At 36.9% G+C, this 12,848-nt stretch overlaps 3 protein-coding genes across 6 annotated transcripts; 1 reads left to right on the plus strand and 2 right to left on the minus strand.

Moving 5' to 3' along the window:
- Window positions 313–5,924, plus strand: LOC109242702 (BAG family molecular chaperone regulator 5, mitochondrial). Of its 4 annotated transcripts, XR_002070429.1 has the most exons (4): window positions 313–621; window positions 2,385–2,749; window positions 5,396–5,467; window positions 5,544–5,924. XR_002070429.1 is itself a non-coding variant. In XM_019409554.1 (3 exons), exons 1-2 carry the CDS (start codon window positions 352–354, stop codon window positions 2,727–2,729), a joined length of 615 nt encoding a protein of 204 aa, XP_019265099.1. In that variant the 5' UTR covers window positions 313–351; the 3' UTR covers window positions 2,730–2,749; window positions 3,480–3,563. The 4 variants fall into 4 exon arrangements, 3 of the variants coding, with proteins under 3 accessions (XP_019265099.1, XP_019265093.1, XP_019265104.1); XM_019409554.1 differs by lacking the exons at window positions 5,396–5,467; window positions 5,544–5,924 and adding an exon at window positions 3,480–3,563; XM_019409548.1 differs by lacking the exons at window positions 5,396–5,467; window positions 5,544–5,924 and having other exon boundaries at window positions 314–621; window positions 2,385–2,912.
- On the minus strand, window positions 3,474–4,977 carry LOC109242719. The gene has a single exon (XM_019409569.1). The coding sequence runs from the start codon at window positions 3,806–3,808 to the stop codon at window positions 3,494–3,496; it is 315 nt and encodes a 104-aa protein (XP_019265114.1). The 5' UTR covers window positions 3,809–4,977; the 3' UTR covers window positions 3,474–3,493.
- LOC109242727 (rho GDP-dissociation inhibitor 1-like) lies at window positions 7,517–11,441 on the minus strand. Its single transcript, XM_019409580.1, has 5 exons — window positions 10,801–11,441; window positions 10,198–10,264; window positions 9,199–9,417; window positions 8,976–9,100; window positions 7,517–7,940 (listed from the first exon to the last, which is right to left on the minus strand). The coding sequence occupies exons 1-5, from the start codon at window positions 11,035–11,037 to the stop codon at window positions 7,863–7,865; spliced, it is 726 nt and encodes a 241-aa protein (XP_019265125.1). The 5' UTR covers window positions 11,038–11,441; the 3' UTR covers window positions 7,517–7,862.

The following is a 12,848-nucleotide window of genomic DNA, read 5'->3' on the forward strand; positions in this document are numbered from 1 at the left end:
CCATTTACTCTTTACTACTTCCCACTTTCCACTTTACTATTATTGTTTTTTTCCTCACTTTATATTTAGAGGTTGATCCACTGCTAAAAAAAATAAAAATTAGCGACTGATAATTCTACAGCTAAACAGAAATAATTAATTTAATTTAATAATAAATTATTAAAAAATTTTGTTAGCTACGAGCAATTTAGTAACAGATTAACGATAAAATACACAACTAATTCCAATTTTTTTTTTAATTATAATTAGTAGATTCGTTGTATTTTTTTTTCCTTGTTTTTATTACTAACATATTTTCGAGCTAAAAATAAATAAAGAGGGTTCTTTATTCTGACTCTTTCAGTTATAGCTATGAAGTCTTGTCGCAGAAGCAGCTTTTACTCTTCTTCTTCTTCCACCGTCACCTGCTTTATGGAAAATGACCAATCTACCCCGGAGATTATCCAAATTGCCGTTCAGTCCCCGCCGGAAAATGAACTCCCAAACCTCTCAGCTCCGACCGGTACGGCTGCTGTTAAAATACAGTCAGCTTATAGGTCTTACATAGTTCGTACCCTTGTAAAGAAGATCGCGGCCGTCAATTCTGAAGCTAACTATTTACAGCGACTTATCCAACGACAGGTATAATTGACTGATCATTTAACTGTGCGCTTTACTAAATTGCTCTCTGAATTTCAGTTTATTAATTCTTATGGATCTAAAACTTTAACCTGTCGTAAATGGTTAATTATTATTCTTATCAGATTACGGATTGATGTTTATCAAGAGATTTACCTGTAATTACCTAATAAGTGATACGCTGAGAATGCTTAGAGCTTAAATTCTAAAATAAATAAGTATATGGATTTCGAACAATTTCACCTTATCTAATTCACATAGTATATGTTCTCATGATTTTAAGCACATTGTTAAAGGTGAGCCTTGGGTTAACTGGTAAAGTTGCTGCCATAGGCCATGTGACTAGGAGGTCACGGGTTCGAATCGTGGAAACAACATCTAACAGAAATGCAGGGTAAGACCGCGTATAACAGACCCTCGTGGTCCAACCCCTTCCCAACCCCGCGCAGAGCTGGAGCTTAGTGCACCGAGCTGCCCTTTAAGCACACTGTTCATGTTAAGAGTAATGTCGAAGAAGGTTGGATAATAAAAGGCGTCTTTCTGAGACCAGAAAGACAAGGCCAGACCTCTTGGCAGTGGATGTTCTTGACAATTTAAATCTACTTTAGCTTCTATTTGTTTGCCCATTAATTCAAAATATCCGTATTAACCTATCTAGTGGATGTTTGTATGTGTTTCATCGGTGTTATTCCTTGTGCTACTGTATGCTGATTACATTTCCAAGAACTACTTTGATGCAACATCAGTTAGTTTTCAATCAATCTAAATATTGTCAACTCCCACGAGGTCGTAAAGAGAGGATATTTGGGGAAGCAGTGAGTGGAGATTCCCCTTAATATGATAAAAATCCAACCATAAAATTTCAACTACAGAAATGATTGATAGAGTATGAGCTAAGAAACCGACAAGGCCAGACCTCATGGCAGGAGAGTTACATGTGAGCGAGGGGAATAACATAAAATTTTCAGGTTGCAGAGAGGAGTATGTAACTACAACGTAACATAGTCATATTAATTATTAAGGTAAGAGGAGTTGTAAAAACTCCAGTTGCACCTTGTGCAAGTATAAGACTCCTTTAGTTAGTAGGGGTTACTACAACAATAACAACAACAAACCTAGTGTAATCTCACAAAGTGGAGTCTAGGGAGGGTGGAGTGTAGGCAGACCTTACCCCTACCTTACGAAGGTAGAGAGGTTGTTTCCAATAGAATTAGTAGGGGTTACTCCTATATAAATATGTATGCACATAATACCAAATTGTAAGTTTTAGCGATTCATGTGTAGTGATGGCATTTCCTATTACTGGTTGTTATGTCGGTGAGGTACAAATAGACCATATCAACATTAAATCTTATCAACCATTGTTGTGAAAGCACATAAACCATCTAGCTACTTGCTAGAATGGTAGATGACCACTGAAATCGCGTCCTTGACGTGTATTTTCAACTACATCTCTATCCCAAATTATTCGCGATTTGAGATGATTGAATGATGACGGAGCTGAAATTGTAGTTTGCTACCGCTACAGTGGATACTCTACCGGATTCTTATCGTTGGTAGGCTTGCTAGGTGGCTTGGTCTTACTTAGCACCGCCAGACATGACATGAACCGCATGCAGGGTCATGACTGGTTGTTATGTCAGGTACAATTAGTCCATATCAAAGTTAAATCTTATCAACTATTGTTGTGAAGTACACAAACCATCTAGCTAGAATGGTACATGATCTCACTGAAATCACGTCTGTGACATGTCACTTGTTGATAGCAGGATACAGTTGATGCCGTACGGTCCAGTGAGCGAGAGAGAATCAGGATGAACGAGGCACTAATGGGTCTGCTATTGAGATTAGACTCAGTGCCAGGAGTTGATCCAACAGTCAGGGAGCTGAGGCGACATGTGAGCCGCCGGATCGTGGGGTTGCAAGAGATACTAGATGCTGTTTCTGACACTAAGATTCAAAACTGGGATGGATTTTTGATGGACTGGGATGATGTTGTAGAGAGGATGGAAATGGAGGTTTGCAAAGAAAGAGGTGGTAATGAATTGGAGACGTTCTGTGCTGAGCATTTGGGTTTTCGGTGCCTACAAAGATTTCTCCGCGACCAATAATGATACGAACCCTCAGAAATGTAATGTCATCTTTCCTTTCTTGTTAATACATTATATATATCTATACATGTATCTGACTTGTAATCCTGTTGTATACTGCATATGAGAGTTCTCTTTCCTTCTCGTCTTCGTTCTGTGTTAATGACATCTGGTAACATTTGCTTTCTATAGGTTTTCTGGAAACATTGATCTAAATTCTTTGCTACGTTAGGAAATTAAACTTGATCGATTAGGTGTAGATGTATATTTTTCTTTCAGTTCCCTGTTTCTGTCAAGGATATTCTAAAAGTATATTGCATAAACAAGGTGTTATGGTATATATGTCCTAAGAGCGTTTTCTGTCGTAAAATTTTGAGAAAAAGTGCTAACACTAATCTGGTAAAAAAGAAGAAAGATGGAGTGTACGAAGAAATATGAACCTGTTAAGTGGCAAGAACTTTAAAAGTTGATGAATCCATCACGTTAAATCCTGAATTCGCCTATGTAACAATTGTAATACATATATAGTACTCTAGCAAAAGCATGTGTGCAGTTCATTTCAATGAAATAATAAGTTCTTATTACTAATACAGCAGCTTCTCAAGCTTACATCAATTCTCTACACTTAGCAGTTACTGATATTTCCTTCAAGTGAATAGCATGACAAACTAACCCCTCCAATACCCCCCCCCCCCCCAGCAACCCCACTAAAACGACCTTTGTTTTCTCTTGATCTCTCTATACTTGATAAAACATAGAACTTACATGCAGAACGAGATGATGCATTAGACAGAGCTGCAACTACATTTGCATTGTGACAAGCAATTCTTGCAATCAGAAAGCCTTGGGTAGACACCTTTGCAATCACACTTCTTCGTGCACTTGGTGCGAGAAGTTCCGCCCCACAAGCATTTGGCCATGCAACGCATGATAGGCGCGCATTTTGGACAGTCGACCTTCATGTGATTTACTATGCAATTTCTGCAGCCATCACCATCTGTTGGGCACCCAAAACTGGGAGAAGTCATCTCACACACTATCATCAGCATTAACAGACACCCAAAGAGTGTCTTTGATGACAGCCTTTTCCCCTGTCCCATATATATCTTCTATACACTCTATATATGTCCTTGCTTGTAGACACCTCTTGTGACTTGTGATGAGAGGGCGAGTAGAGGCAAGAGCTCTATTTATAGAGGGTAGTCAACTCAATTCAAAATATCAGTCGTTTATGGCCGACTGAATTTGTTTTAAAATATTGGTATTTTAGAAAAGTGAGAAGTCATTATTAAACTTTTTCAACATATATATCTTACTGTAGTGGAGTGTTAATCACGTGAGACGTTTAAGGGGGAGATAAGGTAGTTTAGACAAATACATCTAATGATTAAAGTTAAGGGGTGTGCAAAAACCTTAAAAGACACATAATTCCTCCCTCCAATCTAATTTACTTGTTACATTTGCAAAAAATAGTTGTTCCAAAATACTTATCATCTATGTGAACCAAGAAATTATTAATTATGTTTTTCAATTTTGCATATACTACTATAACAAATGTTTTAGAGAAGTAATAAAAAGATTGAGAGATAAAAGAACAAATACGAGCAATCTAGTCAAATACGAGTAACTCCTATTGCTAATGTTTTCTTAATTGGCGTAACAAAAGGCTATAGTAACAAGTAAATAGGAGGGGATAGATTTTAGATATACCGGAATTCAATTCTTTGACTTCATATATATCTACTGTTGTCTACTCGAAAAACTGGGAGAATTCTTAGACAGAATTCATGGATGGTTTGGCACAGATTTCTACCTAAAATTTAGTACTCTGGTCCTGGTTTGTATCAGCATTTAAGTTCTATTTAATGTGTTGCAGTTAAAGTTGGCTATTGTCTTGGGTTGCTCAATAGTGCCTCATCTCCTCGTTACCATATGGTTTTAAATGATTGACATCCTTGACCTTTTCTGCCTACAGCTTTTGCTTCTACCTATGCAAAGTTTCCCGGAATCTAAATGCCATATGGGGTAGCATGCATTCACTCACTGAGATTTTTTGTCTTAGGGCAAAATGTCATCTCCAAGTGAATATAACCAGCTAATTGGGGCAACTTTTCTTAGTTGGAAATTTGGAAAACAACAATATTCTGCTATGAGAACAATTGAGAGAGTTATGTTATGTGAATGAAGAAATAAAATTTATTCATAGTTTTTCAAAGGATTAAATTAGTAATTAATGGTAGGGGTGTTCAAAACCAAACCGAAACCGAAAACCAAACCGAAACCGAAGCTTAATGGCTTATTGGTATCGAGTTAACGGTTTAACGGATGAGGAACGGATTGAAATTTTTTCATTAACGGCTTATCGGTTTGGGGGCGGATTATTCAATTTCCTTGACGAATAATCCGTTCCGTTAACCCGTTAAGAATATATATATAGTACTTTATCTCTATTACTATTAGACATTTAGATTGTAGAAAATTAGAAACCCTAACGGCCAGAGCCCAGAGCAGCCTCGTCGACTCGCCGTGTCTCATCGACTTGCCGTCTCCCTCTCGCTGACTCGCCTCTCCATGAGTCACTGACAGCCATTACTTGAGAGTCCACTGGACCTGTTAGCTGGTTGATCTATTCTGATTTCATGTCAAACTAGGCAAACTTTCTGATCCATCAACTGAAATTTTTGCAGCTGGTGCACTGTGCACATACTGACTATGGTCTGATTACTCTTTTGGCCACAGATGATGTCTGTGTCCTTCAGGTAAGTTATCAGAAAACTTCGAACTTTCTAGATAGATATTAATCATGTTTAAGTCGAACTTTTAAATCTAATCCAGATATGCAAGGATAAGGATGCTAGGCCTCAGATTTGGGAGTATGTGCCACCATTATAAGGGTGAGACATGACAAGTTTCTTAGTTTTGTCCTCTGTTTTGTAAGTAAAGCACAAGTTATAACGTGTAAGGTTTGATACTGCTTAAGAATCATGTCTTCTCCTGCAGTATCAAACAGAGACAGCTTGCCTTTTGTTAACAATGTAAAAGTTAAGTTGAAATCACCTATGTAGCATAATAGAAGATTTCACTCTCTATAATGTAATAGACCGATTAGTTTGCAACAGCAGTTTGTAGCTTTAGGGAAAGGCCCAGCAAGTTTGTAGCAAGTGTAACCAGTCAATTATTATAAGGACTTGAATGCATGTTTTCCCTTGTGTCTTATTTACCAAGATTCAGGAACCTTTTCACTGACCAAAATGAGCATGTATACTTCATATTGATATGTTTTGATGCCGAACCGATAAACCGCCCGATAACCGTCCGATAAGAGCTAAACCGATACCAATCCGCCCGATATCTTATCGGGTGGCTAGCGGATTAATATATTTAAAAGTCGATAACCGATAAGCCAAACCGCTAAGAGTAAAAAATCGCCTAATCCGCCCGATAAGCAGCCCTAATTAATGGAGGTATTATTAATATTTTTTTTAGAAGCCCTAAAAGGGGGCTGTTTCTGCAATTCCAGCCGTTGGGAAACGGTGAAAAGGAACTGACCGCTGCCAACGTTCAATTACATATAAAAAATATAAAAAAGGTCGAAACTGTAGCCGTTGAACCGATCCAGGCCAATCCGAGCAGATCCGGTAACTAGTAACCCATTGATGTGACTTTATCGGTCCGGTCCACCGGTAAGCAAATTTCAACCGGCACAGACCGGTTCCCTAGCCAGCCCACCCCTGTCCGGCCCCTTATACATCCGAAATTCAAAAATAGCCAGATTTACAACTGTTCGTTCAAAAATAGCCCAATTTCAAAAGTAATCAAAATTTAGCCACTTTCATGTAAAGAAAAATCTGAGTGAAAACACTGTTCAAAACCCGAAAAAATACGCCAGTATATTATGCTGGAGTTCCAGCATAAGTATACTTGAACTCCAGCATATTATATTGGAGTTCCAAGATAAGTATGCTGGAACTCCAGCATAATATGATGGAGTTCCAGCATAAGTACACTAGAACTCCAGCATAATATACTGGAGTTCCCGCAAGTATACTGTCCCAGCATAATATACTGGAGTTTGGAACACCGGTGCTCCAGTCTCCAGTATATTGTACTAGAGCCAGCAAAGTATACCGGTCCAGCATAATATGCTGGAGTTCATATACAGGTGCACCGAACTCCAGTATATTATGCTGGACCGGTCTCTGCCGCAGCAAAATAGTGGCTATTTTTCATCGACTTGGTAAACGCTGGCTATTTTTGAATGACCAGTCCGAAAACTGGCCATACTGTGCTATTTTAACCACTGGGGCTAATTCGGTCCAATTGGAAACCGTTCCGGTCCAGAAACGGGCAGCCCGGCCCGTTAGCCACCTTTAGTTTCAACAAAGTAGCTCCGTGATCACTTTAGATTTAGGAGAGATGGAACTATGGAAGTATAGTATGAAAATAGAAAGGCACTAATAGCCCATTTACTAAACCTAATATCTCAAGAATTACACAAAGTAAATATCATTATTTAGAACTAAGTTGTTAGGATAGTATAACATTTCAATGGCAAAAAAGAAATAACCATTTGTTACTTATTATCATGATATTGGGGGGGGGGGGGGGGGGGGGTTTCCCATGATATCTTGGCCAAGTATATTTAGCAAGTTTCAATCTTTGGTAGGTTTTCAACTCAGAAATCATGAACAATCATACGAGTGGTTGAACCAGCAAAACATATAAAATACTAAAGGCTAAAGAGAAAAGTAGCCAAAGTTTCCTAAACTGAACATCTTTGGTTGGAAGGAAAGCAAAAGAATGCAATATCATTATGAATGAAACTTTTCTATTTCTTGAAATCTCTTCTTGGTTTCTTGACATTCAAAAGGAACCAATCACACACCTAAGCACATATAAAATGAGAAAATTCTTGGTTAATCTAGCATAGACAAAGCTCAGCTTTATTAAATCACACTCATCAAACAAAAACCTAACTGCTAATATTACCTTCCACTCCCTCCCCCTTCATATTTCAACAGTCAACTAAAGCAGGATATCATCAATTTTTTCCTTCTTTTTCCTCTTTTGAAAAACTACTAGAGAGAACTGACAAAAATGAAGAACGAAAACAAGACGATCTGGGGCAACGACTCGAGCAACAATAATTTTTCTTCATGTTGCCTGCCATTCTTTCTTAATATCAAATGTGTAGTTGATCTCCAAATAGCACTTGTTATCATCATCAAGGAACTGCAAAGCAAAACAAGAAACACGACAATTTTTTTTTAGTTTATATGCATAATAGCATGTGCGACGAAATATGCATATATCTCCCAGGTTTGAAAAAACATATACATGTGAAAGCATCAAGAGTGCTACAAAATTCAGCAACAGGTGAATGCCTAAATTTTAATGTTGCTTATTGAAACCATATCCAAGACTCTGCTTCATTTGGCATTTTCATATTGTGGTCCTATGCTTACTTAAAGAGTAGTAGAAAACAAAAGATAATGAAGCTCAAATGGTCCCCTACTATATGGTAAAGATAAGGACCATGTGCAATGAACTGCAACATCAGAATCAGTCTATCATATTGAAGAAAAGACTATTCACCAAATTAAATACATGCGCTTGTTGATTGTCATTAAACTAAGCCATGACCCTAGCAGAAGCTTCAACATTCAATTTCTGGGGTATACAGGATGTACTCTGCTGCTAAGGGTGTCCGTCACGGGTGCGGATCAAGAGGTCGGATCATTTGACATGTAAGTTCTAAGATTCGGGGATACGAATCCTATTACGGATACGGGATACGGGTATGGGGACCTGGCTAAAAAAAAAGGACAGCCCGGTGCATTAAGCTCCCGCTATGCGCGGGATCTGGCTAAAAATAATTCAAAAAAATAAAATATCTCTAAATTATGAGAACTTTTGTGGAATACTTACGTATAACTTGTAAAGTGTGAATTTCTTTTTTATTCTAAAGTTATAAATAAGTAAATGATTGATTTCCTAGATAAGATATGCTTTTTTTTTCAAATTTAACCTAGTTTTGGTTCTGATTTCGGGAATCAAATTGTATCTCGGCTCGAATTTTTTCGTCCGTCGTGATCAAAGTACCCAAAATTGTTTAACCAAATCCGGTACGAATCCCATACCCACACCCATACTAGTGTTGTGTCTATACAGATGCAGCACCTAAACTGCTGTGTCAGAGCAACATAGCTCTGTTGAATGGTAGATGAGAATATGTTAAAAGCATGAAATGAGAAAGCTGATAATCACCTTTGTCCTTGCCGAGTAAGATCCTCTCGCAAAAATGCCAGAAGGGGTAGTCTCTTCTGGCATCTCGTGTGTATACGGCTCGGATTGAGGACTAAACGCCCCAATCATTTCTTTCATGCTGTCCACTGAGATAAGGTTTTTGAAAAAAGAAAACATTAATCAGAAACATCATATAAACAAATTTCTTAGGCCTCAAAATGACATTTCACAAAGAGATAGATACCTTTGATACCAGTTTTCCAAACTGTGTTCGTGTATTTGAGACCTGTTACTATATTATTGCTGACCTGGAATTTGAAGTTCAGGCTGTATTTGCTCCCTTCTTTCAGGACAAACCATGGACTTTTGGGTTTTCCATCCTCTGGAATTGGCAGAACAATATCAGGTCTACCCGGGGACTTAATTTCGAGGCTCAAGATCTTCACTTCTGGATCCAGTGACTCTACAATTTTATAGCAGACAGTAGAGAAAAATGTCAGCATTTTCTATCAAACAGTCGTCCAATGCTCCATCACTAGATCCTATCTGGTAACCAAATTCATTGAGATGGATATCCTTTTATTGAAACTCAGGAATAGACAAAGTTTGTGCCGAACTCTTTCACATTCTATAGCATTCTTCAAATTCAACAATTAAGAATTCTCAGACGACCCATAAGGAGAAATGAACTCTGGGATCTTGTTTAAAAGAACAATCTAAAAGATGTCAAATTTCACAAGATTATATCTTAGTATATTTTTTTTTATTAGCTGTGGTGTCTGGTTAGCTTTCACCGACCTCAACTATTCCACCGAGTCCCTCCATCCTCGTACCAGTATCGATACATAAGATTTGAATCTAATTACGACATTCCAAAATTCACTCTGATGTAAGGCAAGATCTGAAAGTTAAAATTTTACCATGTACCGTTCGCACCAAAGAAAGATCAATGCAGGAAAGAAAAGAGGATTACTACTAAACTCTCATATAGCATGATATGCTGTTTCAATACTAGTCGATCTGACAGTACTTCTTAATATTACTTGTCATCCTTTGACTGATTAGAGAAACCAGCAAAAGAATCTCAAATTTCATAGGCTTGTTCATGAAGAAGGATTAAAAGGGGGTAATGACAAAAAATCTATTTAAAAAAAGGCAGAAGAAAAGCCATAAATTTCTAAATGCACATAAACCCATGAAAGTTGATTAAGCAAATCTTGAAATAAAAAGATGGTTAAATTACCTCCAACAGCATTAATATCCACACTTCCAAGAAGCTGCTCTTTCCATCTTCTCAAACTCTCATCATCCTAAATTCCCAAAAAATGAACATACAAATCATATCTTATAAACAAAGAACATATGAAAACAAAAGGGATGATACAACAACAACAACAACAACAACAACAACAATAACACATTGTCGAGCTCAGCTATAAGAATCCTCACTGATCATGTTCCCCATTTAAATCCAATATCAGGCCAACAACAACAAACCCAGTAAAATCCCACAAAGTGGGGTCTGGGGAAGGTAGAGTGTATGTAGACCTTACCCCTACCTTACGAACGTAGAGAAGCTGTTTCCGTTAGACCCCGACTCAACCAATATCAGTCCAACATTATACAAAATAAATGAACATAGAAATCATAGCTTATAAGCAAAAACATATGAAAGGCACATAGTTAAGCACCAAGAAGATATCAAGATTCATTTTTTTCTTAGAAACAAAAGGAATGATGCAAAGAAAAAGATGACAATTAAGCACCAAAAAGACAAAAAGATGCATTTTTTAAACCAGAAACAGAAGGTATAATAGAAAAATAAAACACACACACACACACACACCTTATCTTTCTCAAATTGTTCTTTGAGAGTGCATTGAGGACCCAACTCAATCTTGTTAGTAGTTTCATCTTCATCATCCTCCTGATCAGTAGTATACATTGAACTCTCGCTCATTTGTCTGCTAACTCTATTCTCATTAACCTCATGCTCTATCTCAGAATCAGAATCAGCAATTCCTCCTTTCTTATTAGCCTCGTTAACAGGTGCTAATTCCTCTTTATTATCCTCAAATCCCATTCTGCTAATCTAATTATTCACTAAACAAGTTCTTGACATGAACCAAAACAAGTTCTTGACAAGAAATTACACCAGAAAATAAAAGGCCTATTACCACTTCTCGTTAATTCAGTACTCAAGATGTTATATTTGATATGACAGGAAGAGAATAGAACAAGAAAATTCCAAAAAGGAAGGTAAAAAAAATTAAAGAAACCTAAAAAGAATCAATCTTTATTAAAATACAAGAAGTGGGGTGATTATGGAAAAGTGTATAGGATGAGGAAAAAATGGTCAAAAAGAATCTGAAATAAAACTAATACCCATAAAAAGGATAAAACTTGCTAAGAGGAAAAAGACACCAAGAAAAAATAATATTGTAATAGATGAAAAGGGAAAGAGAGAGAAATGAGGAGAGAGAAATGAGGGGTTAGTTTGAGGAAGTTAGAGGAACATAAAAAGGAAATGGTCATGTGGTGATTCGTGTATTGTGAGAATAACTAAAATGAAAATCCGAATAATATAATAACAATATGGATAATTGCATATTTATCTTTCAGTTAAAAGAGCGGTACACAAGTTATTTCGTCTTCCAGAGAAAGACCACATATTAAGAGGTATGATATAGGCCATCCAACCTAATGTAGATATTAATGGTTGTTTTTACGGCTCGAACCGATGTCCTAAAGATAACTTATTGCACCAAAATTCCCCTTCATATATTTTATCTTTTAGTTATTGATAAATTTTAATTTGGTCCTTGGAATTTCACTTAGCATTTAACCATAAGTTAATTAAAATGTGTGCTTTATATGGAGTAACAATACTGATTTACCACAATGCATGAATAATTAAATGATATAACGGTTAATAATTCGTTAAATTTTTAAAGAGATGAAGAAGAACCAAAAGTGCACATCTCAACTACTTGAATGTTAAATGTGCTTAAATATATATTATGAGGATTAAAATTAAAAGTTGTCGATATTTTTAGGGACTGTTAAGATTAATTATTCACTTAGCTTAGCTTAGTTATTCTAGCAGAGTTGTTAGTGTTAGTTGTCAGTTAATGGAGTGGTTAGTAGTTAGTTAAGTGACAGCTGTAGTAGCCTTAATTAGTTGATTTTATTTTCTTCTCATTCTCGTTTTGTATATAGTGGACTCTCCACTCACTTTTTAATGTCAGAGAATTAAAATTCCAGAAGCTCCTCTCTATCTTCTTCTTTATCATTTTCTTCACTGTAACCTTCCATGGCGTAGAGGTTCAAATCTCATCACTATTGAAGCTCAGCTGAGCTTTGAATTACTGTTCCATTGAGAAGTTTAATATGGTATCAGAGCGAGGAGCACAAGTTTGGACTCGTCTCTCAGAAGTTGTTAGTTCCAATTCCGTCAATCTCGATTTCAATTAGAGATCGCACACATGCAAGTTCATTTTTCCATCGATTTCAAGCTACAATTTTGAAAAGGCTATACTTTGCTTCTGAATCTGTAATCACTTGGAAATTGCTTCTAGATCTGTAATCGCTGTTTTCTAGTCCTCAATTACTTAGAAATTTCATCCTGTACGAGATGACTATTGTCGAAGATGACGATCAATCTACATCATCCATGGTTGAGTCTCCTAATCAGTCAAGTGTTGATATCAGTAGTCCCTTGTATATGCATCCATCTAATAATCCTGGAGCATCGTTGGTTCCTGTTCCATTTGATGGCTTTGGATATCGATCATTGAGAAGTGGTGTAATGCGAGCCCTATCAGTGAAAAATAAGCCGGGATTCATCAACGGGGAATGCAAGAGACCAGATCCAGACTCATCAAAATTTTGATT

This window comes from Nicotiana attenuata, chromosome 2 (genome assembly GCF_001879085.1).
Source record: "Nicotiana attenuata strain UT chromosome 2, NIATTr2, whole genome shotgun sequence".
Taxonomy (NCBI): Eukaryota; Viridiplantae; Streptophyta; class Magnoliopsida; order Solanales; family Solanaceae; genus Nicotiana; species Nicotiana attenuata.

Coding starts and splice junctions, on each gene's coding strand:
- LOC109242702 (XM_019409554.1), top strand. CDS start 352: ATGAAGTCTTGTCGCAGAAGCAGCTTTTACTCTTCTTCTTCTTCCACC. Junction 622..2,384: donor AGCGACTTATCCAACGACAG/GTATAATTGACT, acceptor ACTTGTTGATAG/CAGGATACAGTTGATGCCGT.
- LOC109242719 (XM_019409569.1), bottom strand. CDS start 3,808: ATGGGACAGGGGAAAAGGCTGTCATCAAAGACACTCTTTGGGTGTCTG.
- LOC109242727 (XM_019409580.1), bottom strand. CDS start 11,037: ATGGGATTTGAGGATAATAAAGAGGAATTAGCACCTGTTAACGAGGCT. Junction 9,418..10,197: donor GGATATTAATGCTGTTGGAG/GTAATTTAACCA, acceptor ATAAAATTGTAG/AGTCACTGGATCCAGAAGTG. Junction 9,101..9,198: donor TTGGAAAACTGGTATCAAAG/GTATCTATCTCT, acceptor ACCTTATCTCAG/TGGACAGCATGAAAGAAATG.